General features: G+C 33.7%; 4 protein-coding genes across 4 annotated transcripts; 1 reads left to right on the top strand and 3 right to left on the bottom strand.

The window, feature by feature from the left end:
• Positions 1-301: 301 nt before the first annotated feature.
• Positions 302-1,474, bottom strand: LOC123316774 (SREBP regulating gene protein). The gene is made up of 4 exons (XM_044902995.1): positions 1,211-1,474; positions 1,006-1,156; positions 803-954; positions 302-745 (listed from the first exon to the last, which is right to left on the bottom strand). Exons 1-4 carry the CDS (start codon positions 1,310-1,312, stop codon positions 542-544), a joined length of 609 nt encoding a protein of 202 aa, XP_044758930.1. The 5' UTR covers positions 1,313-1,474; the 3' UTR covers positions 302-541.
• A 245-nt stretch (positions 1,475-1,719) lies between these two features.
• On the top strand, positions 1,720-2,517 carry LOC123316921. The gene is made up of 3 exons (XM_044903232.1): positions 1,720-1,869; positions 2,044-2,105; positions 2,170-2,517. Exons 1-3 carry the CDS (start codon positions 1,835-1,837, stop codon positions 2,349-2,351), a joined length of 279 nt encoding a protein of 92 aa, XP_044759167.1. The 5' UTR covers positions 1,720-1,834; the 3' UTR covers positions 2,352-2,517.
• Positions 2,518-10,457: 7,940 nt separating this feature from the next.
• Positions 10,458-11,558, bottom strand: LOC123316836 (ankyrin-3-like). The gene has a single exon (XM_044903087.1). The coding sequence runs from the start codon at positions 11,556-11,558 to the stop codon at positions 10,458-10,460; it is 1,101 nt and encodes a 366-aa protein (XP_044759022.1).
• A 2,880-nt stretch (positions 11,559-14,438) lies between these two features.
• On the bottom strand, positions 14,439-17,668 carry LOC123317240 (ankyrin repeat domain-containing protein 17-like). The gene is made up of 2 exons (XM_044903666.1): positions 17,591-17,668; positions 14,439-15,743 (listed from the first exon to the last, which is right to left on the bottom strand). Exon 2 carries the CDS (start codon positions 15,639-15,641, stop codon positions 14,532-14,534), a length of 1,110 nt encoding a protein of 369 aa, XP_044759601.1. The 5' UTR covers positions 15,642-15,743; positions 17,591-17,668; the 3' UTR covers positions 14,439-14,531.
• Between the last annotated feature and the right edge of the window lie 7,330 nt (positions 17,669-24,998).

The following is a 24,998-nucleotide window of genomic DNA, read 5'->3' as shown; positions in this document are numbered from 1 at the left end:
TTTTTGGAGGTATCTTCTTGAGAAATCAAATAACAAAGAGGAACTGGCAAAAAACCTCCTTCCTTTTATTTAGGCCTTTTTTAACCTCTGTTCAATTTAGCGCCCACCTTAGATTTTTGACATCGATTTCAATTAATTCGAGACTACAAGCAGAGACAACCTGTTGTCTCTGATACAAGTCTCCCGAAGTTGAGACATGTAGGTATTTATTGATTTTTCATATACTTCATCCAAAAAAAAAACTGACGATAAAATGGGAGGTGGGAACGAAAGTAAGCTTTTACCAAAACTATGACTAGAATGAATTTTCTCCTAACATTAACTATTTATTCAATATGATCTTAATAATATATTTCAGGTAAATTATGTATAAAAATAAAAAATTGATAAAATAACAAACATAAGCAACGACAGGTTCACAGTATGTTTCTAATAGATTTTTCTTAAATCAGTTCCTTTTCATAATTGATTAAAAGTTGTAACATTGCATTCTGGTCCCCGACCTACAAAGAAATGAAATTAAAAATTTATTTAGTTCACATTATTGCCCTTCAACATCATATCCAGGAGAATGTCCTCCAAAACAGAATTTGCTGACTGGATCTTTATAGGAATTCTCATGCTGCACACTTTTTGAGCTTGTTCGGCACTTGGCAAGGCACAACTCAAAATGATCAGATACTGATGCGTAGATAACATTGTTCTCTTCAGCTGCTTTCTCAAGGAGAACTTCAAGTAAATCTCTCTGAAAACGAAATTACACAGCTGTGATTGAAATTGACAATGAAATGCATTTATATACTTTATCTGGATCTAAACAACAGGAAATGCAGTATTCATATATTTCACAGCAGTTATTAGGCTTGCAAGTTTCACAAGAGTATTGAGTAGCCGATGGCATTTCATCGTTGCAACAACCATTTGCTAAAAGTTCCTGTCTAGGGCAAATAAAGCCTAAAATCAGAATAATGCTCAATTGAAATCCCTAATTTTTATTAGTTTCACCTCTATCATCGACAATCAGCGCCATCCCTTGAACAGAATTTCTACAAGACATATCATCTTCAGTGGTATTATGCTCTTGTAATGTTCTCCATACAAACGGTTGAGTCCTTTTAGCAAGTACATCCTCATCAGTACTACTCAAAAATTCTCCCTTGGGGAAAAAAAAGTAACTTATGTGTCATATGAGTTTACTCACTTCTTATACCTTTCCCGTGTAACTTAGAACACAATAAATAAAAGACACTGCTAGAATGATTCCCAGTATAATTCTTCTTCTAATAAACCTAATCAGGGCGGCATACCACATTTTGATTATATTTTTGTCATTTCTTTTTGATGACTGTCATGAATAATGAAAAATACATACTTCAGTACGTGTTGATAAATCTATCTATAAAGTTTTTTTGATTTCATGGGAAACATTTATTTGTTTAAATTTTTTAAGCCGAATAAGGTTAATTCATTTAACCATAGAATATCAAAATATTAATTATAATTCCAGCTGAGAGAATAACTGAAATGATGATTTCAGTTGAGAGAAAAACTGCGATGAGTAAAAATAAACTCTGTTATTTGACTGTTTGGAAAAAAGCATGGTTTCTGAATAATTATCGATGAATTTCGAAATTTCAATATGTTCTGTGATTTCTGACAGAACCGACATCAATCATCCATTGAACTCTATGTTCCCATAGAGTTCAATGCAATCACCAATCAGCTGTTTGTCAATCGATATTATGACATTAATGTCACCAATCGGATGTTTGTCAATTATTCAATTCGATTTTTGTTAGTGTAATACTGTAATTTCCCAATTCTTTAAATTATAATGGAAAATTCATTAGATAGAGTAATGGATGAAACGTAAGTTAACTAGTTCCATTGACATAATATCCTCATGTAAGAAATAATGGAATATTTTTACGCGGTCTCCGTAATGTGTACCTTATCTGTGTCGCAAAAGACAATTTGGTTAAATTTAAGTAATATTGCGGAAATATTGCGAACGAAAGCTTAATTCCACATTCTTTTTTAAAGCTTATCTCAGCCAGGAGTCTATGGATGTGTATTTTCTGATGATCATGGCCTTGGATTGGGAGGTGGGTATTTATTTCAATGTAAACTGAAAAGTATATCTTCAAATAATATCCTCTTTTTTTACAGCTAAGGGGAAGGCTTCTGTTGATAGTTCTGGGGTTATTGCAGCTATTGCAATGGTTGCAGCAAAATTAGAACCTCACAACGAGAACCCAATAATTAGCTTTGAAAATGATAGTAGGACTTGTATCATCAAGAGGAATAAAAATCTGATTGGTGCAATATTTAAAACAACAGGCAAATCATGAATTGAATTCTTCAACAAATTGTTTCATCTTTGTTATTGTATCTTATTGTAATATCCTAATAATGTATATTTTCTTTATTTCTCGTTAGTGCTATGAACTGAAAGTTCTATGCCTTTGAGCTGAGAGTTTTTATACAGCAAAATATAAAGAAAGATTCAGTGATTTATCAGAAATTGTACTTGCATGAAGATGGCCGGTAATGTTTGCCAGTATAAATTTCGGAAAATGACAAACTACCATAGGCCTTCATCAAGGATATTTTTACCAAATTAGTAATCGATTCCAATGACTCTATACATCACAGAACAGTGGTAAATATTCAGAATCAATAATGATGCAATTTTGATTCAATATTAATAGTACTGGCAAAATACACATGTATCGAAATTTTTAACAAAGGGATGGATTGAAAACAATATGGCAAATTGAAATAAGGTCGACATGTAATAAAAACCATATTACACCTAATGAGAGGAAACTCTTCATAAACAAACGATTAAGCATGGTCTTGTTCATAGATTAACCTAAGGTTTTGTTTACCTACATAGGGTATAATGGTGTGAAAACCCCACTGCAGGAGTTCTTTGGTTCTTTAGAGTAATCCTCATGATGCCATCAGGAAATAAATCTGTGGAAAAAATCTGCACAGACAATATCTATGGATTGAGCCTAGATTTGTTTTTTTACGTATCGGGTAACGGGTTGAACTTCAGCCCTAATTAGTGACTTTTGTGTTCTATATTTTTGTGTTTTTATATTTTTATCGTGATTTCTTCAGAATATTGATTTATGGAAAAAAAATCTGCGTTGACAGTAGCTTCCGTTTGAGCCTAGTCTTGTTTTCTTTACACAGGGGAGAACTGGGTTAATTTCACCCTTTAGTGGTTTTTCAGTTCTACAGGGGTTGTTTGACGCTTCACGCCCTCCCTATCACCAAACTCTATACTTATCTTTGCCTATCACATTGAACTCTAACCCCGGGTTTCATAAAGCTTGATCGGGGAATCAACGCTTGACTGACGAATAGACGTCAATTTGCTTTCAACCGATAATTCAGCCAAGATCATTCAGAATATCACTCTTGCATCAAATGGAGATGTTTGTACGTCCATTCAATTATTTTCAATTGCTACTTTTTCAAAATATTCAGAAATGAAAAGGTTTCAGTGATTTCGTTTGAGAAATCGAGTAACTGTCAAATCGTTGATCGGACAATCAAAGTTTTATGAAACCCGCTTTAAAAGTTCTTTTAGAACCTCAGCAAATATGACAAATCCCGCGTTTCACAGCTGTTAGTGCGTGAAATCCTAGAATATTCCTAGAATGTTCTGAAAACTATCATTACTGCTCCAGTGTAAAATTAAATGCTTGCTTATGCTTATATATCTCCTCGTTCGGTACCAAATATTTCTGTTTACTTCACCCACCTGAAGATGCTATTGTGATAGCGAAACGTATGTATCGTTGTTTAAAAACTCATTATTGTTAAAATAATGAAATATGTATGTTTTTAGGCAGCGTAATTTTGGTATATATCACTATATAGAAATGTTTGCAATATATGAACAATTGTTACCCCGCCGCTATTTATATATCGATAATATAATAAATTATATATATATATATATATATATAATTTATATAATGATAATATCAAATTATTGTGAAAACAAGTTTTATAGACACTAGAGTTCAATAGTTCATAAAAAACCAACTAAATTGGAAAAAAGAGACGGGGTGACATCAAGACGTCCTCTAATTTCAATTAAAAAAAATATCAAGGCTCTAAGCACAAAATTGATAGCGTAAATTAAGGACTATCCTTTTTCTAAGTTCAAATTGGCGCTAATAAGAATCAAAATGAGATTAGTCAAAATCAAATTGGCAACATCAATTTCAAACTGGCGTTAATCAGAAGCAAATTGGCAATAATCAAGTTCAAACTGGCATTTATCAATAAACATAAAATTGCAACTGTGAAAAGCGATGAACATCAAAGTTCGAATGGAGCTGAATCACACTGATTAATATACCTTTCCAGCTCCTTTTCTCTGTCTTTTTCGTTCAAAAATTTTTGTTTGGTTGAAACACTTCGAAAATATGTTAGGTATAGTTAATAGTTAGGGAGCTGACGATGCTAAATCGGGATTTACTCGAGCCGCGAGCGTCGTGGAGACCTAGTAGATTTTGAAGATTAGATGGTAGAAAGAAAAAAAGGTTCTAGTAGGTATGCACTTTTAGCGGTGGGGAAAGCGTCTGCATGTTCTCAAAAAAGTAAAAAAAATAGTCAAATGTACAGGGTGGGCAAATTTCGATGTTTTAGCACTACAGCTTTTAAACCAGTGGAGATAGACAAAATCTGATACCCCATTCTCGTTCTCTTTTTCTGAGAAACTAACAAGAGTAGTAGTCATTTTTGGCCACCTTCTTTTGTTTTCGAGTTATAAGCGAAAATTGGAAAAATGGCGATTTCGAAATAAATTTATATCTCCGCTAATACTGATGATATAGCTCTGAAATTGAAACATTATACAGGCATTTTTTAAGTAGAATCCAGTGGCGTTCTTGCCTTTTTAGCAAAATGTTCAATTACGAAGCTATGACCCAAAGTTATGTTTTTTTAAATGGGAACACCAGATTTCTGTGCAATTTTTTGAAAACTTAATTTTTACTGATTTCAAAAATATATAACATCATATGGTTTATATTAATATAAATAATAAAAAAATGGTCAAAAACCTTTTTTCTCAATATTTCTATGGTTTCAACTATCGATGTGAATAGAAAAATGCAGCATCTTATGATTATCACAGTTTTCTTCTATTAGTCCTTTCATTTCTATGCTCCTTACTCAATTTCTCCAAGATTCAAATTTTGTGAAAATTGGTAAAAAGCATAGAAAGAATGACATTGACGGAAGGAGACTGCTCTTGTTATGGGAAGCTCCTATTTTTCTGTGCTCGTCAAAAGTTGAAACCATAGAAATATTGAGAAAAAAAGGTTTTTGACCATTTTCTATTGTTTATATTGATACAAACCATATGATCCGTCTGTTCCGATATTCCTGAACAGTACTGTCAGTATTTCAGAAACGATGCCTATTGGCCCAGTCGTTCGAGTTCTATTGTTATTCGATTGCGGGTCAGTACTAGCAGCAATATCGGAACAGGCCCAATGTTATATATTTTTGAAATCAGTAAAAATTGAGCTTTCAAAAAATTACACCGAAATCTGGTGTTCCAGATGTATGTATTTAAAAAACATAACTTTGGGTCATAGCTTCGTAATTAAATTCCTGCTGAAAAGGCAAGCACGCCACTGGATTCTACTCAAAAAAGTGCCCGTATAATGTTTCAATTTCGGAGCTCTATCATCAGTATTAGCGAAGATATAAATTTATTTCGATATCGCCATTTTTCCAATTTTGGCTTATAACTAGAAAACAAAAGAAAGTGGCCAAGAATGACTACTTCTATTGTTAGTTTCTCAGAAAAAGAGAACGAGAATGGGGTATCAGATTTTGTGTATCTCCTCTGGTTTAAAAACTGTAGGTAGTGCTAAAACATCGAAATTTGCCACCCTGTACACATACTCAAGCGTGTCAGCTTAAGATACTGTATATATGCCATAGACATGACCCAAAGGGGTTATAGGTTAGTCATGGTATATGTTCTACGTGTCTCTGATGATAAATTCATGTTACTTATAATATTGACCCATTTTGTTTATTTATTGAAGAAATTTCAGCCCTAAGCCTGTGGAAATATGTCCACGAAACGAAATATCTCCCTTCCTGTACCTCTAATCGTTTCTGTATTCATATGAATGAAAGTGATAGATAATAAAATTCTATTAAAATTTTGTCTGAAGCAATTTCACATACTTCTAACAGTTTTCGAGTTAGAGGGCGATAAGGGCGAGGAGCTTAGCCGCACATGCAAAAGGCCAAGGTCAACGTAAAAACCCAGTCTAATGTACATTCATCGCCATATATCTTGAAAACGTTCAAACGAAGAAGAAATTGCTTCGGACAAAATTTGTAGAAACTGTTATGCTTTACAACTTTTATAATGAATGCGAAAACAATTTGAAGCCCAGGAGAGGGGATAATTCAAAAAACCTGATTTTTGTTTGTGACCTTTATTGCCAATTTTTATTGTTTCGGCTTGCTGAAACTGCCAGACTATATTTTTTCCGTTATTCTTGAATAATATGCTTCAAAATAAGAAAATGTACACGTGGCTTTTCTTCGCAAGTTTGGCGCCCTCCCACACATTTTCGTCAAGCTTAAATTGTCAGATTAAGAAAATATATAGTTTTCCACATGTAATTAATCTAAATCTGACACGCTCGAGTATGTACAATGACCATTTTTTTTAATATTCTGACAGGCTGTACGAGACAATATACAGGTCTAATTTTTGGTAGAGGTACTCTACAAGGTTCAGGGTATCTGCCCTTATATTTATCTATAAGTGTATTCGGAGGCTCTCAAATCTTTGCATATATGTATGTAGTTTGCGAAATGATATAAATAATATCCAAACAACAGTGTAACAGTGAACAGTAATAAACGTTGATTCTGAAACAGCAGTGACGGCTCGTGCCCATAAGGTGTGGGTCGGCCAGACCCAGGATATACAGGGGAATATCCTGAAATTAAATTAATATCTATTTTTTCAACCAATAACTGAAAATGAAAACGCGGAATCCCACCATAATCTAATCTGTCGATTAAGTTTCTGAAGATAAGTTGGATAGGGTTGCGGCTAAGGGATGGAAAAAAATATTCAATTTTATTTCCCAAAAATAAATGCAATCAGAAATGACATGTTTTTCAGCATCTTGATATTAAGTTATTGGTTGAGAAACTACTCATTGATAGAAGAAGAAGGTAATTGAAAGGCAATTGGTGGGTTTCAGTGTCTTCATTTTGAGTGGTTGATTGATATTGAAGAAATATTAATTTTATTCCAGACTTATGCCCCATCCTGTAGATATAGTCTGATTTATTTTTATACAACAGTGTATAAAAGTTTCGTTTTCAATGCGATATAAAGGCTTGTTTTTGGAGAAAGAATGTACTATACTTCTTTGTTTTTGCCCAGCTTTTGAATAACAGTTTTATTCTTCTTCGGTGTCTCTCTGTAAATACCGATAACAAATTTATAACAACACAAAACGTCAATACGAATCAAAATTTTAAGTTCACTGAAACACATCTACAATTTTGATTTTAAGTGAAAATGTACTAATTTTTCCTTTCTTTATTTTACCATTCTTCCTTCTACTGTCACATGATCTTGTGACAGGATGCAAAGTTTGTTTCGATTTGCTACTACTCAAATTATTCAACAATTAAAGAAATTTAGAATCCACTCAGATTGTCAAAATTTACGAAATGAATCGAAGAAAACTGATAAACACGTGCACCCCTTTCTCTTATTCTACGACACTGACCTAATTCAATTCATATTATGGGAACAGCGATGCGGATGCGATTCTTATATCCCCACTCCGAGGCTCGGCCAGCCGGCCTACGCGTATTCAAGAAGCTTCGAAATCACCGTGTCCTTATAAATTCACTAGGAATTACGAATTTTTATGGTCAAAAAATCACTAAGCTACTCTTATACGGTCGGAATACCCTTTTTCAAAAATTAACTATTCATTTAATAATAAAAAAATCTAACTATAATTAGGGATATATTATATTTTCATTGACTAAAACGTCTTAAAAGGTCCGAATACGCTCTTTTCTAAAATAGACATAATATTTAATGATTAACTATTCATTTGATAATATAATATTTTAGAATAGACAATGAGGAAATCTAGAAATATGACAACTAAACGACCAAACCATAGCAAGGTAGGCCCAACTCGTGTTGGCCGACCGTGTATGTATCTAGCAGCGACGTAATACGATGTTCAACTTGGTGATAACTGCGTGCGACGTAGGTGCTGTATAGTACAATAGGCCTGTTTTGGTTCGCTTTTAGGACGGTTCCAGAACGGTTCAAAACAGTCGCACATTTATTTATTCAGCGTAAGCTCGCGCGTAGCATGCGTGTAGCTTCCCATTCCATTGCTGCTCCACTACTTTGAACCGATTCGGAACCGCCTCAAGTGCGAACCAAAACAAAGCTAATAACTTGAAGGGTTTCGCTAGGCTACTGCCGGCTGGCCGACCTAGCGTGTAGCGTGTTTATCGTAAGGAAAGAGAACTTCGAAATAAACTAACTCAGGGCGACAGGGGCGTCACGTTGATCGAAATAAGTTGTCGTACGTATTACTAGGGAATTAATCGAGAATTTAATATCGAAATTAACCATTTGGAATAAGTTTTGAAGAATAAAATAATTATAATTATTTTCCATTTCTCGATTATTTTTGGGTCGGCCCGGCCGACCCTGCATACCCGGACGAGCCGTCATTGTGAAACAGAATGAGGGTCTGAAATCGTCTCTTTTTATGATAACTCATTGAGAAAACACGTATCATTATGGTTATCTTCCGTTTTTGTACAGAATTTGCAGAGAATAGAGAAAATCGTTCATAACAATGTTGGCATGCAAGGTAACGATGGTCAATTGAGCAAAATTCATCGCTATCATATCATTCCTTCTGCATCGGATATAATTTTTCGAGAAAATTAGTTTTTCCCGAATAGTTTTAATTAATTACGTTATTTACTGTGTATATCATTCAATAAATTTTTTTTATTCAATATATACCGGGTGTCCCAGAGCTTTTAGGCCAGCAAATATCTCAGTTACCTGCGGAAAAAAAAATTGAAAAAAATACTTGTCGTAGGAGACCATACGCTCTTTCATGCAGCATAGCAAAATCCACCCCCTGACAAACAACCCCCGAGAAACCACCCCTAACTTTTGTTTTTCAAATGGCACCCCCATGTTTGTTGTGCTTCAACTTACAGTTTTTTTCATTTCTTATTCAATGATGTATCATGGTAGCTAGAATGGCATGCAGAATTATGGAAAATAAAAATACAAATGAAATACGAATTTATACGCTCAGCTGTAATATCACGACTGATACCAATTTGTCATCCAGATACCGTAGGAATAAAACAAAGCACAGAAAGTTCTAACATTTTATTGACTCTTTTTTTTCAACATCCACTTTTTCTTGTCTCTACAATGTGGACTAATTCGATCAGTCCAATTAACAGTACCCACTAACGAATTCAATTTTATCGAGTGACTATCTTTACAACTACATATTATGATATATCATTGATTGAGAATTAAAAAGAACTGTCAGTTGAAGCCAAACAAACATGGGGGTGCCATTTGAAAAACAAAAGTTAGGGGTTGTTTCTCAGGGGTTGTTTGTCAGGGGGTGGATTTTGCTATGCTGCATGAAAGAGCGTATGGTCTCCTACGACAAGTATTTTTTTCAATTTTTTTTTCCGCAGGTAACTGAGATATCTGCTGGCCTAAAAGCTCTGGGACACCCGGTATATTATTCCAATGGAGAATTCAAATTCAGAATTTCCAATTTGATTTTGTTTATTGTCAATTTCCAATTGACTGATGCCAGATTGAAATTGATTATTGCCAATTTGCTTCTGATTAATGCTAGTTTGAATTGATGTTGTCAATGTTGATTTTGACTAATGCCAAATTTTATTCTGATTAGCGTCAATTTGAACTTGAAAAGATATAGTGAATGCCGTTTTTGAATAGAGATTCGTGATATATCACTTTTTCTTAGGGAGGTGTGATTCGACAATTTGTCAATAAAAATATGATATGAATCAAATTGATCAATTTATTTACATAATGATAGTATGCAGGTACAACAGTTCAAAATAGAAAATATGGATATTTCAGCCTCAGTTTACCTGTACCATCTTCCAATTGACATTACCTTTCATTCTTTCATCGGTTCCACATATGTTTCGGAATCGATCTCCAAAAAAACTTTGTACATATATGTGGCTTCCAAATTGTTTTCTGCTGATAGATGTTCGAGTTCAAGGGCTTTTATGCCTCTCATTTCCGCTTGGATGAAAGTGTCTGTAAACTCGCATTGCTTTTTGACTCCCATATTCAGATCATTTTAGTTTCTCACCATCCTTCAATCAATATTTTCGCTCTTCAATAATAATGAATACAATTCTTTCACTTCATTTTCGGACAAATATTTTGATATTTGTTCCACGCATAAATAGGGCAGCCTACCATCTAAAACTTCATCCACAACTCTACAGGACACCTCTTGAAAAATGACGATTTTTACCAACTCCGAAACTTTGTGCCAAATTTCTTTCCGGTAAATGGTGGAAACCTCTTGTGAGAGAATGTTATCTCTGACACTAGTGCTACGCAGGTAATTGATGACGTCACTTTTCTTGCGGCACAGTATATGATGCAATGTAACCCAGTGCGTTTCAACTATTTCAATGGATTTCAGACGGTTCAAATCTTCGTCGTAACTACGGTATATTGCTCGAAGGATTGCATCTGATGCTATTTTCTGAGAAACACTGTCTTGGACAGTCTCCCCACGATGTTTTTTAAGGGCTATGTGTTTAATGAAGATGGCAACAATGTCTATCTTTGGACGATTCCCAAAAAACAATCGTTCGAAAGCAGTGAATCCCAAGTGGCTCCTCACATCCATAGCTGCCCCTTCACGAAGTAGAAGATCGACCAAATGGATTTTTCCTGTACGGGAAGCCATTTGTAAAGGCGTTTCACCGGTAGCATTATTAACATGGTCGATATCAACGCCTTTTTTTATGAATTTCTTTGCCAGAAGCAGGGACTCTGTTGCAGTACATGAGCGAGAGGCTGCTATAATGTGGAGGCAGTTGTTTCCCGTTATATTTGTGATATTGGGATCAAATCCGTAATTCAGGAGTTTTTCAATAAAATCCAGGTCTTTAGGCGTGAACTTCAGCACCAAATGCAACAGTGTATTTTTCGAAGAGTCTACCGCATTTACTTGAGCACCATGCTTTAATAGTTCTTCCAAGCATTTTTCTTTGTTTTCTGACAGACACAAATGAATTGGTTTGTACCCGTTACGAATGTTTTCTTGCTCTAAATCAGCGCCGTACATTACCAGGTGTCTTATTGACTCGTAATTTCCACATACCACTGCGTAGTGAAGACAACTATTGCCTACAGGATCTTTCAATTTCACATCCGCCCCCTCATCTAGTAACTTCAACATTGTGTGTAATTGTCTAGCAGAAATTGAAGCTTTGAAAGCTGCGTTGATTCTATCCTTTTCTCTTTTTTTTCTTTTTTCTTCTGCAATGTTGAAAAAGACCTTCTGTAAATAAAATTATTACGAATTATTGGGGAATGCATATAAATAATGTAATGGCATTGAAATCAATTGATGCAGCAAACGTGCTAGACTCACATATCGGTTTGCTAAAGCGATTGGAATATTGAAGTCAAATATTTATGCAAGAGGTCGAGAAGTGTAATGACTGTATAGTATTTTAGCGAATATACCTTCAGTTGAGTTTGGTTAACGCAACAAAAAAAAATTAAATAAAGAATGAAATAATCTAAAATGAAAAGCGATAATTTTTGAACAATAAGTTCATCATGCAGAGTGAATTAATGTTTAAAAAAATGTTTGCTCTGGACGCCACCAAACACACTAAAGCAGCAAAAGAGGTTCGACAGCAAAAAAATCGTTTGCCCATAAACTTCGACATTACCTATTCTGGCGATGTTGGATTTTCAACAGACATGCAAACCATTATTCTTATCTTGTAAGTAAAAACCTTTAAGGAATCAGTCCAGCCATATTTTCAATTGATGCGATGACAACTCAGAATATGACTGAATTTTTATTTATAAGGATTTCAAGTTCATATCGGAATTTATTGTAGGTTGTTAAGCCTTTGATATTCCCTCGATGTATATTTAGCATTATTATTAATTATTTTTGCTTTTTCTCATGCCAGTATCTTTGCGTCCAACCTGGGTTCCTGGGTATGAGGTATATCAAATAAGGAAGATTTAGAATTCTCAAAAGGATAAAATCCACTAGAAATGAGAAAGTGCAAAGAGCCGCAGGCAATCTGGTTCTGAAGGTATATGAAAATTAATATTTTTCAAGATTCGTTTTATGAATTAAGCTAATTTTGTATGAAACTTTTTTCTATACCGGGTTACAAAGAAGCAAGGGGGTGGATTGATAATCGAAATCACCCTATACAATAAGAAAATATAAAATAGGTGAATCGTTTACTGACACTTGGCTACATTTGAACGATTTCTCGAAAAATATGACTTCTTAATATTTCCCAGAATTGTCTGTGCAATAAATGAAAATTTTATTTCTTTTACAGAAAGGGAAATTTTTGAATAAACGAATTATATTAGCTGAATCACCTTCTGTGAGAAGAAACTAAATATAAGATATTAGATATTATATGCATAGTTACTACACAACTGAATATATATCATATCATTTTGTATGTTATGGAAATATATTATTTTATCATATTTTTCTAGTTATATTAGAATTTGATGTTGAAACAAAATTATTTCGACTTACCACATTGACACAAACCAAAACAACCAAAAACTCGAGATAAAAGAATTCAACACTTGAGAACATTTTGGAAGCACCACTAACTTAAGTCTTATACTTAGCCGAGTATCTTTCTGACTGATGAAACTTTTAAATCGCAGAGACAACTTAAATACTCATTTCGTTTGAGTGGTGAGAATTCCATAGCTTCTTCTTCTTCTTTAACTTTTTCATTCATATAATACCAGGATAATGCAGGGTACGACTCATTGGATTTCATGGAATGGAAATATGACTCATTCTAGAGTGGGTTGCGAAATTTTGAATTATACCTACCTGAATAAGCGTACCTTCATAAGCCGAAGCCATTCAGTTGGGGATATTTTATTTTGAAAGAGTCCATTTCACAGATCACTAATATAAGTCCATATTTTAAATTTCATACGTCATACCGCCATTCTTCAGGCAACTCTAGCATCCACTTTCATTCAAATTTGAGAGGGAAAAGTTGAGAAAAAATTGTATTGATGAAATTTTTCAAGTTGAAGTATAAGTATGCTCACTATGCCCATACTTATTACTCAATATGTATCTTTCTCTGCATGAGTCCGGTGTCCGGTCTAATAGTTTATTGAGTAATAAAGATTTTTCATTTTATTACCATATTCTGAAAAGTTGTCCAGTAGAAAAAAAGAAGACATAAATTACAAAACATATGTATATAATAAAAATATCAAAAATATAAAACAAGCATTTATAAAATTTTTGATGACATATCAGTTGATGGTGTAATTTTTGCATTTTAATATTAATATTGAGTTATCTGGGAGTAAACCCGTTATTGCATTGGCAACAGGTGAAAATAAAAAAAAAATAGTTGATCAATAATGTATTTATATTTTTCCATTCAAGACAATTTCAGAGGCTTGCCAAAGAAGTTCCTTCCGGAAAAGAAGTATTCATTGATGTTTTATCAGCTTTGGCTTGAAGTTAAAAATGAGTATTGTATCATAGTATGGCATTATATTTCCTTTGATTGAATGAACATCACTATTATTATACAGTGTGCGGCACTCGAGACAATAAATTATCTCAAAAACTATGTAAGTAAAAAAATCAAATAAAAGTTGTTATCTACCAAGGTAAAGAGAAAATGAACCTATTTTTTTAATCTTGACCTCGACTTTGAGGTTGTTTCAAGGCAACTTGTATTTTTTTCAAATGAAAATATGTATGTACATATATATTTTTTAGTGCAGATTCTTGTTTGAACCGTTTTTTATTGGATTTCAAAATATCGAACTGAATTTCATTGAAAAGATTGGGCAAAAATTTAAAATAATAATAATTGAAGTGGTTTTTTCATTTTTTATGCTGCACATATATCATCATAATCTAAGCAGAAAAATCTTCAACGGTGAAACACTTCGGCCCAAGTAGCAAAACTGTGAAACCTTTTATACTTATTAACAGTAAAACTTAATATTATTTGAAAACTTTCCACTCCTCCCCTCCCTATGATGAGGTGCGGTTTCTGCCAATAATAAAAAGATAAGGTGTATCAAAATAATTTATTTAATTACAGAACAGTAATATGTACAAAGGTTGAAAACAAAAAATATAGACATTGTAGCCTCAAAAACGAATTTGTCACATCTTTCGATTGAGATTATCGTTCCTCAAAAATGCGGGCAATTCTTTCACATCTCTTTCAGACAGATATTTCGATATCTGTCTGAGGCACGAATAAGGTAGTTTGCCATGGGAAATTTCGTGAATCACTCTACAGGACTCCTCTTCAAATTCTATAATTTCCATTGTCTTCCTGTATCTATGTCGAATTTCTCTCGAGAAAAACGTGGAAACTTTTAGAGGGAAAATATTATCTCTAACACTAGCACTACTCAGGTACTCGACAACCTCGCTTATCTTGCAGCACAGTACATCATGTAGTGTAACCCTGTGAGATTCGACTATTTTTATGGATTGGAGACGGTTCAAATCTTCTTCGTATTTACGATATATTTTTTGAAGATATACATTATGAGCGATTTCATTAGAAACAGTGGCTTCAACAGTTTCTCCACGGCGTTTTTTGAGTGCAAAATGCTTAATAAAGATAACAATAATGTCCATCTTCGGATAATTCCCATTAAATAATTGTCCGAAAGCCGTACTGCCAATTTTGCACCTTGTGTCTATAGCACCTTCGCGAAGTAAAAGATCGACCAAAGACGTTTTTTCTGTACTGCAAGCCATATGTAGAGATGTTTGCTGGTTATGTGTGGTCACATTGTTGATATCAACACCTCTTTTGATGAACATCCTCGCCAGGGACAACACTTGTTTTGGAGTGCACAAGTCAGAAGCTGCTATAATTTGGAGACAGCTGATTCCTCCTTTGCTCGTAGCGTTTGGATCGAACCCGTAATCCAGAAGTTTTTGAATATAACGCAGGTCACGATGAGGCCACTTCTTCACCAAAAAATGAAGCAGGGTATATCCCAAGTAGTCAACGGCATCTAGTTGAGCACCATATTTCAATAGTTCTTTCAAGCCTTTTTCTTTGTTTGGGAAAACACTACAAAAATGAATTGGCTGGAACCACCGAAACCGGGCTTGATGCTTTATATCAACGCCGAACTCCACCAGATATTTTATCATTGTGTAATGTCCAGTAAATACTACTTGGTGAATATAATTGAAGCCCATTCTATCCGTCCACTTCATATTAGCTCCCATTTCAAGTAATTCTCTCATTGCTCGCACATTACCAGCAAAGATTGCTGCTTTGAAAGTTGAGTCTATCCAATTCTGGTTTTGTTTTCTCCTCTCTTGCCTTTCGATACGAAGTAAGGTTTTCTGTGAAGAAAATTATTAGGAATAAGTTGGCAATACAGAGAAAGCTCCTATAAGTGGACACCCATGGGACCAGATTTTTTGTCCGGTTAAGGGAGATGTCCGGTAGAAGGATAGGGTCCCAAAAATATTGCTGTTTTTTTGATCACTTGAATCAGTGGAATATGAATTGAAAAAAGCCATTATTGATTAATTTAAATTGAAAAGTATGAATTCTTGTGAAAGATTGATAATTGAACGTGATTACCTAACAGGGTATTGGTATTTTATAACTTCAATGAAGATTGCTTTCGAAATGTATTTTTTACTATTATATAATATACAATCCCCTTTATCTTTGTTACAAATAGAAATACAAAAAATGTTTTCCACAAAAGTTATACGGATTTCACAAAGAGTAATATATACAGGATGGACAACATATTAAATGCAACTTCATTTGTTCAAATGTGGCACCTTGTATATTTTTATATTTTAAGCTAGCTCTGTCTCTCCTGACCTCGAATATACAGGGTGTATTTAAAGATGATTTTATCACCAAATATTTTATTTTATTTACTATGTTAATCTATTCTTTAATAGTTGTCCGAAAGACCCAAAGTTGGTTTTCAATAGTAGGACAGATGACAGATTGTTCCTGTGCAACGCAACGGTGCAGCATGAAACTTTGTATCACGAAAAAAATACTTGCAAAATTGATATCTATAGACTGCATAATTTGCATGGATAAGTAAAATCGATAAAATGTACCGAGTTCTTATATTTGCATTAAACGGTTTATGGGTTTATGAATTTCTTGCGTTTTAATTTTGTCCTTTCAATAATCTAGGTCCACCTGACAACCATAAATTAGTCATGAATGAATGAATAAATTATATTGTACCTTATAATATTTTATATATATTTCACCGTAAGGGTTAAATAAAACCCAAAAATCTTTAATATTCATTATACGGTTTAAAATTTTAGATAAGTCCCTCGGACAACCAAAGTGGTTATCCGTAGGAATTTTTGTTGTCCCTTCAGTAAAAACGATGTGATAAGATTTTTACTTGGGAAATATGAACATTCAAATGATTGACACCCTAATTTCAACAGTTGACATCTTGTCTTAAGACTTTTGTAAGATTGTTTATTATTAAGAACGTTGAAATCGTTTTCATTGTCCGGTGTGCCGTATCATTGAATTGCTGCTACTGCTACTGATACCTACTTTATTTTGAATTTGGTTCATTTAGTACCTTCTTTAAGATTGTTGGTTGTAATATTTCCATTGGACAACCAGAGAACAACTTTGTTGTCCCTAAATTAAAAATACATTTTATAATAGTTTCTTTCCCTTCAAATTCAAGAAGAGTTCATAATTTTTTGAATATTCAATTACACAATATAATATGACATAATGTAGCAGGAGGAATGTTCTTCCATGACTCTAACTATTTTGCCATCCAATTAACATGTTCCGATTATGGAAAATATTGTGAAATTTCATGACATATATGCCATATATAAAGATGACAAAAAAGACTATTTGGGGAATGTGAGTAATATATAATTGTTTCAACAATAATTGATGTATAGTAGGTTTAAAAATAATTTTGAATATTTGAATAGTGGTCCAGGGGATAGGCCAGGCTGTTTTTTTAGTAGACTTCACTGATTTCTTGAAGATACAGCTCTGCTGTAAGTAGGTATACAAAATCGTGAAGAGTAGAAAATTATCGTTTGAATAAAGTATTCAAATGTGGACAATAAGAAAAAAAATGCACAATTTCATCATGTGGAAATTTAAAAGTTGATTCACCCAAGGATACAAGTGTAAAAAAAAGAATATTAGTTCAAAATCTCACCAATAAAACTCGTCTTAATTATTCACAGATTTTTCCACAATGAGCGTCACAATCTTCTTCTTGTTCGAACCCTCCAACAATCGTCGTAAAAATGGGATTAAAGATTAAATAGGGTAACAATAATAGCACTTCGTCAATATAAGCACTTTCAATAAACACTCTCAATTTTCTGCATATTTTTCACCCTAAATTGTACGATACAACAATTCTTCCAAGTGACCTGATGCAACTAATAATAAGAACTCGGAAGTACATAATCATTTATTGTCAAGCCATATGTTTATGTTTTGTTTCGTTTTTCCAATGCCGGAACAGAGTACTGTACTTAAAATTTGATGAAATTTTGTCGAACTAGGGGTTGTAGCTCAGCCATCTTGAATATTTTAGATAGACGATTTTTGGTAAAAAGACTTAGTTTGATGACTTCTACCTTCTGTGAAGTAAAGTCTCACCTTTGAAAACACCCTGTATGCATATGTAGGTCTATCTCTCTTATTTTGAGAACTACCGTTGTGTATACACACAACCAAACTCATATGGAATCACCCAGTAGTGATATGAAAAATATTCGATAACAATGACAGGTAGATTAACAAATAACTTGAGAGGTTGTTATTGAAAGGTAACTATTCAAGGTTTCTGGAATTAGGAATCATAAAGAATGGACATAGGAGAAGTCGTGGAAAATAAATTACAGAAAGTCAATTTCTTAATAAACGGGTTTTCACTCCCAATCTCTGAAACAAAATCAATTAAAAATGTGAAAACACTAAAAAGTTTATTAAGAAATACAGAATCCTCCCAGAATAAATTTCAATCGATACAGAAAGTCAAGATCGCTTTGTAGTTCAATTAGCAAGAAGAAATCCCACAGCATCTCATCCAAAGCTTGAAAGGCAACTTTTGCAAGCTACAGGTGTGGGGGTTTCTATCAAAACTATCAGAAGCAGAAGAGAGTCAGTGGCGGTTCCAGGGATGATGTTGGGGTGAAAGCATAATATTATATTTGAAATTCTGTGTTTTTTTTATATAAAATGGGTATATTTCAATAATTGTAAAATAAGCTATATGTTTGAGAAAAAAACAACTTTGAAACTTATTCTTATTCGAAGAGGGAAATTAAATTAAAAAAAATATTATAATTAAATTCGAAAAAAATATCTCTTAAGTTCTCAGCGAGCAACTCTTCCAGTAATAAACCTCGAAATTTCATAGAGCTCGTTGCAACCGTTCGGTCTTGATTGAAAATCGTCGTAGATCTAAATGTGATATTGTAAAAGAGCAACTCTTCTAGTAATGAATTTCAACATTTCATCGACTTCGGTCTTGACGAATATTTAACGGACCCCATCTTTTTGAATATTTCACATAAAATATAATATCTAGGAAGTAAAAAATTAAATGAGTGTATTATGTCTCGAAGCTATATGTTTTTAGCGTTGAATAAAAACTCACCACATTGAGAAAAATCACAACAATGAGAAACTTGAAAAAAAAGATTTCGATACTTAGGAACAACATTTTGGAAGCGCCACCAAATTTAGTCTTGTAGTACCTACTCTATAATGAAACTCACATTGTAAACTCATCTCATACCGTTTGGGTGGTGAGAATTCCATCGATTCTTATTTCTGTCCTTTTCTTCATCTTTTTCGCCCATAATACACCAATAAGGTTTATGGGATTTCATAGAAATTGTTAACTGCTACTCGTTACAGAATGGGCTTCGAAATTTTAAAGGTTTGTACCTGAGCAACGAAAAGCTATTCAGTTACGGATCTTTTGTGTATTGTTCAATAGAGTTTGTTAAACAGACCATATTTCAAGTCCAGCATTCCGGAAACTTTACAACACCGTTTCATTCAAATTTTAAAGGGTGAAAGTTGAGGAAAATATTATATTTCTGAAATATGACAGCATTGGTCTCAAACATGCAAACACTAAATTTTCAATAAGAAAAGGAATACTTCAAAATAAGTGAGAATTCACCTCAAAAACTGTGGCAGTTGAAACACCACCGGGTAGATCCTACCCGGTTTGACTTTTGTGACAACCTTGTTGACTTCCCCCTTTTGTCTTTTATTCGTTTTGACTCTTTCCGCTGACTTGCTCGTTAGTATTGTAGTATGAAATATTATATATAGATAAGTTTTAATCACTTGGAATCATACTATTTTTTATCTGTTTTGACTTCTGGAAATGTATATGATTGATGGTATTTCATAATTCGACGGTAAGAATTAATTTTTTATAGAAATATACTCATGTTAACACCAAAAAATGTAACTAAATTAACTACTTGTTTTTTGATTGTCTATTTGTATGTTTGTTGGTATTTCAGCTGGCTTGATGATGGCAATTTAGCCGAAATCGATCGCCAATAAATTATAATAGTTATAGTTTAGTTTGTTTTCCTTCCTTGTGAACGATGATCACACTAATGGAGGAGTTCACAACTATAGAATTTGAATTAATTCAGGATGTCGGCAAAGGACAATAAATATTAGAGGACCTCATTTCGAAAAAATGATATCAAAATTAGAATTCGTCCGATTTCTCATCCCTTGTGACAAGTGTGCCATGCAAAGTGAAAATTGAATTTCTTAGAATAAATTATGTAGTTTTTCATGGCGATAACGAAATTTCTGTAAAATGTAAAAAATATAGATTTTGAGGCTTGAAAGAAAAATCATGATATTCTGAGTACCTACTGTCCTGAAAATATTGATATATCATGAGCCGTTTGAGAGAACATTCTGATGTGAACAAACCCATAAAATTTGATCGAAATCGGACCTTGCAGTCCAGAGTTATGGCTATCGCAAATTTAGGCTAATGTTCATGAATCACACCGTATCTCCGAAACTAATAGGCTTAGGATACAAAACAACTTTTCTGGAAGGCCTGGATGACCTGCATTAACAATTAGGCTATGGCCAACGTTTCATTAAACACCCTGTATATGTACATATCGAGGTACATATGTATTTATATTTTTCAGAGTTCAACTTAATTTTAAAGTTGGGTTCATAGAATTTCTGGTATTTTTATGGCAATGAAGAAACTGGAAGACGTGGGTGGAATTTTGTTTCGGAGAAGATTCATTATATATCAAAATGAACAACGATATTTCGAAAATAACTAGAACAATTTTTTTTATTTTTTTTGACGATAACTCGGTAAATTTTTGAGGTATGCAATCAGTGTTTAGACCATTTTCTAGAGAATTTTTATAGCTATGAGCTCCCGTGAATGATAAATTTTCAAAGCCCTTCACTTTCAAAATTATTATCTTTAAATGGATGGGAAAAGCGAACTTTTACTGTAAAGCCCGTTTGTAACAGCCGAGAATTCTCTGAAGAATTCTATTCCAAATTTTGGCAAGAAAACGACATATATTATTTTGTATGCAACTGAACAGTGAATTCTACCGAAAGTACGTATGTAAAAATTGCAGAAAATTCACGGAACATGAATTTACGAGTAAATTCTCTAGAGAATTTTCGGCAGTTGCAAACAGGATTTACATCACAGAACATAAACATCAAGAGAATGGTAACTCCCGTGCTAATCTTCTTGACCGTGTTTTTTGTCTGCGACACTAGCGCTGCAACAGCGTATTGTGAAACTACGTTCTTTTTGCCCGTGCGGCTTCCGCTTCCTCCCGTCTGGACCTTACTAGCAGCAGGCGGGAGATTCAAATCGACGAGGACGCATTGAAAGAGCGCCGAATCAGAGAAATAATGAAAAATTCGAGAAAAATTTTGAGTTTTATAGGAAAATAAAGGATGAAAATAAACTTTTATGATTTCTTGTATTTCTTTTCCTGATGGTACTCAGAAAAAGTAATGAAATTAGGAACAGGAAGGTTTTTCTTCTTTTATTCTCTCTATTCAACTTAAAATTTTTCTCGAATTTTTCATTATTTCTCTGATTCGGCCATCCTTCAATGCGTGCCCGTCAATTTGAAACAGCACCTCGAGTTATTTTGCAGGGGTGAAAAAATGGCTCATGCTAGTATTGCAAGTCAAAACAAGTTTTGTTTCTTATGTTTTCTCTTATCTCACGTTGTCCAACAAAGTACATATTATAATTATTATTTGGAGAAGTTATATTGGGATTATTGTCTGGGTTTCTGAATAGAAATATTGATTCCGAAAAAAAGATTTTTCTTTGCGAGAGTTTTCTGCTAAGTTCAATTGACGATTTAGAAATACAATTTCATAATTTTCATACTTCCAAATGAATGCTTTTTTTCATCTGTAGAACTTGTTCCATGAGCTGAAACATATTTATGTCTCTTGAGATTTCAGTATGAGGAATACCTATATCATAACATGGAATTGAAATATTTTAAATAGAAACTTTAAAACTTCCACTTAAACTTCACCTATCAAGATTAAACATCTTCTACCTCCTTCACAAAGTTAGTATATGCTACCTCAACATTATAACCCAGGTTTACTTCAAGAAAGAATCTGTTAAATAAGAGGAATTTGCGTCTAGGTCTAGGTACAATGGATCACCAATATCATCGCTCGATATTATTCCACAATTCATCCCTTTTAAATGAAGTATTTCCAAAGAATATTTATCTTTCTTTACGAAACTAAATCAGTCAATTCACTTCCGATAATTCCGATAAATATCTTGATTTACTAGAAAAACTCTGTTAGGCCGTATAATCTCGAAAAGAGTACTGACAAACGTCAAAGTTTGTTTCATTTCGAATTTTATGGTTAATGATTTGCCGATTGCGTGGTTGCTAATTGGGTATTTCTGTGTTGCCAAGGAAAGCGACACTAGCGCTCTAACAGCGTACGCTTGCAACTCGTGGTCCAAAATTATCTGAATGAGTTGCCACCGCCTAAGATGTCTAAAACTCTGGTGTATTCACTGATTCGATATTGTTTTTAATTTCGTGGGGATATTGGACCAGTTTCGTTTTTCCCACTGTAGGTAGCGCTGTTTAGAATTTGACAGAGCATTGTCAATTGATATTTGAAAATAATTTGAATACTTTCCTACGACTAACGAATATGTTGTATTTATAAGCGATTATTGGTGTGTGGAAATGTATTAGTTTCGAGAAAGGGGTGTAGAACATTCATTTATTCAACATGTCGTTCAGTAAGTTCAGGTTTCTGTATGGACAATCAAGAACTACAGCTAATAATTCGGTGTTGTTGGAATTTGAGGCAGAAAAAATCAGATGAACGAACATTCGGGAAGGATAAAGCTAAGTTTTATGGCAACTTCAGCAATATTTCAAAGAAACTGTATTGGAAATACGTAATGTGAATTGTGAGCATGTATTGAGAATCAGAAATTGATAAATCTATTCGAGTTTGTTCTTCAAATATTCTTCCTGAATAGATATAGTGAAAATTACCTTTCTATCAACTGAATATATTGGATATTTGACCAATCAATTGTGTTTTATTGAAATCATATTGAATTACCCCCCTCACGAATTCAAGTTGTCAAACGGAAATTATCTTGAAGAAGAACAGTAAATACTCCTTTGAACCCTTATTCGGTAGTGTTGAAATGTTGACAAATTTGTTTTTACAACGAAAATTGAACTGTAAATCACAAATATTCCTTATAACAGCTGACAAAATGGGCCAGTTCATATTTTGCACTCGTTGATCGATATTCGATATCAACGCAAAACAAAATAAAACGAGAGAGTATCTTGGACTTCCTTTGATAGAACAAGGATAAAACGAAGCAAATGACATGGTGGCGCCGCCACGAAACTGATCCCATATCCCCGATTTTCTGAAATGTTGATGCTTGCAAAAAGTGACAAGTGCACACACCAGTGTTTTAGACATCTTACCACCGCCTGATTTACATGTCAAGTTCAAAGATTCATAACTCAGTAATTTTTGATGCCGCATAGAACAGAATAAAACTGTTTCATAGTAAATTGAAAATACCTGCTCTGTTCTCGAATATGTTTTAGTTTTTGAGTAATTTGAATAATAATTAAATTTTTTGGAAAATTCCAAAAAGTACTTCCCACTTGATTTCTTTTCTTCCGAACCAGACGTCAAAGACGGTCCAAACTCCTGGAAAACTTTGGCAGTACTCGAGTGCTAGGAAGTTTAAAAGGATTACTTCTATTTTTGATTCTAGTGGTAATGTTGGGGTTATCGTAAAAAAAATTTTACTCTGAAAAATATAACGATATTAAAGTGCAGAATGTCATAGCTCTGTCAATATTTGCACAATACATTGCTAAAAAAACTCATTTGAAAGCTCTTTTCAAATGCTTCAAAAAAGGTATCATAAGTTTACTGCTTTTTGATGTTGAACCTTTAAAATTCAGTATATAGTTTGCGAAATCATAGTCAACAGAAATGAGTCATATCCCGGTTCATATTGCATTCAGAAAGTTCGTGAGAAACTAGTAGTAGGGGAGGTATCGTTCTATTTTTTTTAGTGATTTGATACCGCATGAAATTCATTTTGGGGGTAGATTGATGTTCAAGTATCAAGGAAGTGAACGTCAGTCGCCGCGCCAATGGTGGAGCTATTGGTGACGACTTGTTTAAAGTTGCCGAAAAAGAAAATTTTTCAAGTTATTTGATACCGCACCAAAATCTGTAATATGATTGTTCGGATCATTCTGAATGGGAAAATAACCGTCAAATGCATATAGATAGTAGATTAAACGTCAGCCGCCTTTAAGAAAAAAAAGTCATTTGATACCGCATGAATTTCACAGAACTGACTCTTTATACCTCAAAACAAATGAAAACCATTGTCAGCTGCATCTTCAACGGTGGAGAGACCGTAAGTCAGCGTCCTAAACATAAGTGCAATGGAGGGTATTATAATTGATACTGAAAATGAACTGACGGTCTTTACCTACAGAATCATTTAGCGGATAATAATTTACAGTTGAATTGTTAAAAAAAAACTGAATTACAAGGTTTTACGATAAAATATCGATTGCTGCTTTTTTCAGGAAAGGAAAAAAAGGCTTTCAGTATTATAAGTTGATCAGAATCTTATAAAGGAGCTTTCAAAGACTTCTAAAAGTTTCGAAAGTGAAATATTGGGCAGGTTAAGAAAATAATAATTGCAGAATGTGTGTGCAGAATATACAGCGTGTCCCGTGTAATATGGGAAACATTTTAATGTGAAGATCCTAGAGGATCACGAAAAACCCTCATATGTAGGATCATTAAGTATTAAACCCAGTTTGTAGTTCCGTTTTTAGCTGCTATGTACCGCCACTTTACGGCCCATAATTTCGGCTTCATTTTGTTGAACCGCGTTGTACCTCTAGGGGGGTTTAATACTCAATGGTAGTATCTAAGAGATCTAGATTCTGATTTACAGGGTGTTTTTTCAAATTTGAATGAAAATTGAAAGCGCTCTATCTCCTGAACGG

This window comes from Coccinella septempunctata, chromosome 7, assembly GCF_907165205.1.
Source record: "Coccinella septempunctata chromosome 7, icCocSept1.1, whole genome shotgun sequence".
In the NCBI taxonomy this organism is placed as follows: Eukaryota; Metazoa; Arthropoda; class Insecta; order Coleoptera; family Coccinellidae; genus Coccinella; species Coccinella septempunctata.
Note: the sequence above shows the minus strand (reverse complement) of the source record. Positions and strands in the feature narration are given on the sequence as shown.

What these genes read in the sequence shown, in the direction of transcription:
- LOC123316774 (XM_044902995.1), bottom strand. Translation starts at nt 1,312, where the DNA reads ATGTGGTATGCCGCCCTGATTAGGTTTATTAGAAGAAGAATTATACTG. An exon ending in TTCTAAGTTACACGGGAAAG is followed by an intron (nt 1,157 to 1,210) that starts GTATAAGAAGTG and finishes TTTTTCCCCAAG; the next exon opens with GGAGAATTTTTGAGTAGTAC. An exon ending in GCTGATTGTCGATGATAGAG is followed by an intron (nt 955 to 1,005) that starts GTGAAACTAATA and finishes TTCTGATTTTAG; the next exon opens with GCTTTATTTGCCCTAGACAG.
- LOC123316921 (XM_044903232.1), top strand. Translation starts at nt 1,835, where the DNA reads ATGGAAAATTCATTAGATAGAGTAATGGATGAAAC. An exon ending in GATAGAGTAATGGATGAAAC is followed by an intron (nt 1,870 to 2,043) that starts GTAAGTTAACTA and finishes TCTTTTTTAAAG; the next exon opens with CTTATCTCAGCCAGGAGTCT. An exon ending in TCATGGCCTTGGATTGGGAG is followed by an intron (nt 2,106 to 2,169) that starts GTGGGTATTTAT and finishes CTTTTTTTACAG; the next exon opens with CTAAGGGGAAGGCTTCTGTT.
- LOC123316836 (XM_044903087.1), bottom strand. Translation starts at nt 11,558, where the DNA reads ATGTTGAAGTTACTAGATGAGGGGGCGGATGTGAAATTGAAAGATCCT.
- LOC123317240 (XM_044903666.1), bottom strand. Translation starts at nt 15,641, where the DNA reads ATGAGAGAATTACTTGAAATGGGAGCTAATATGAAGTGGACGGATAGA.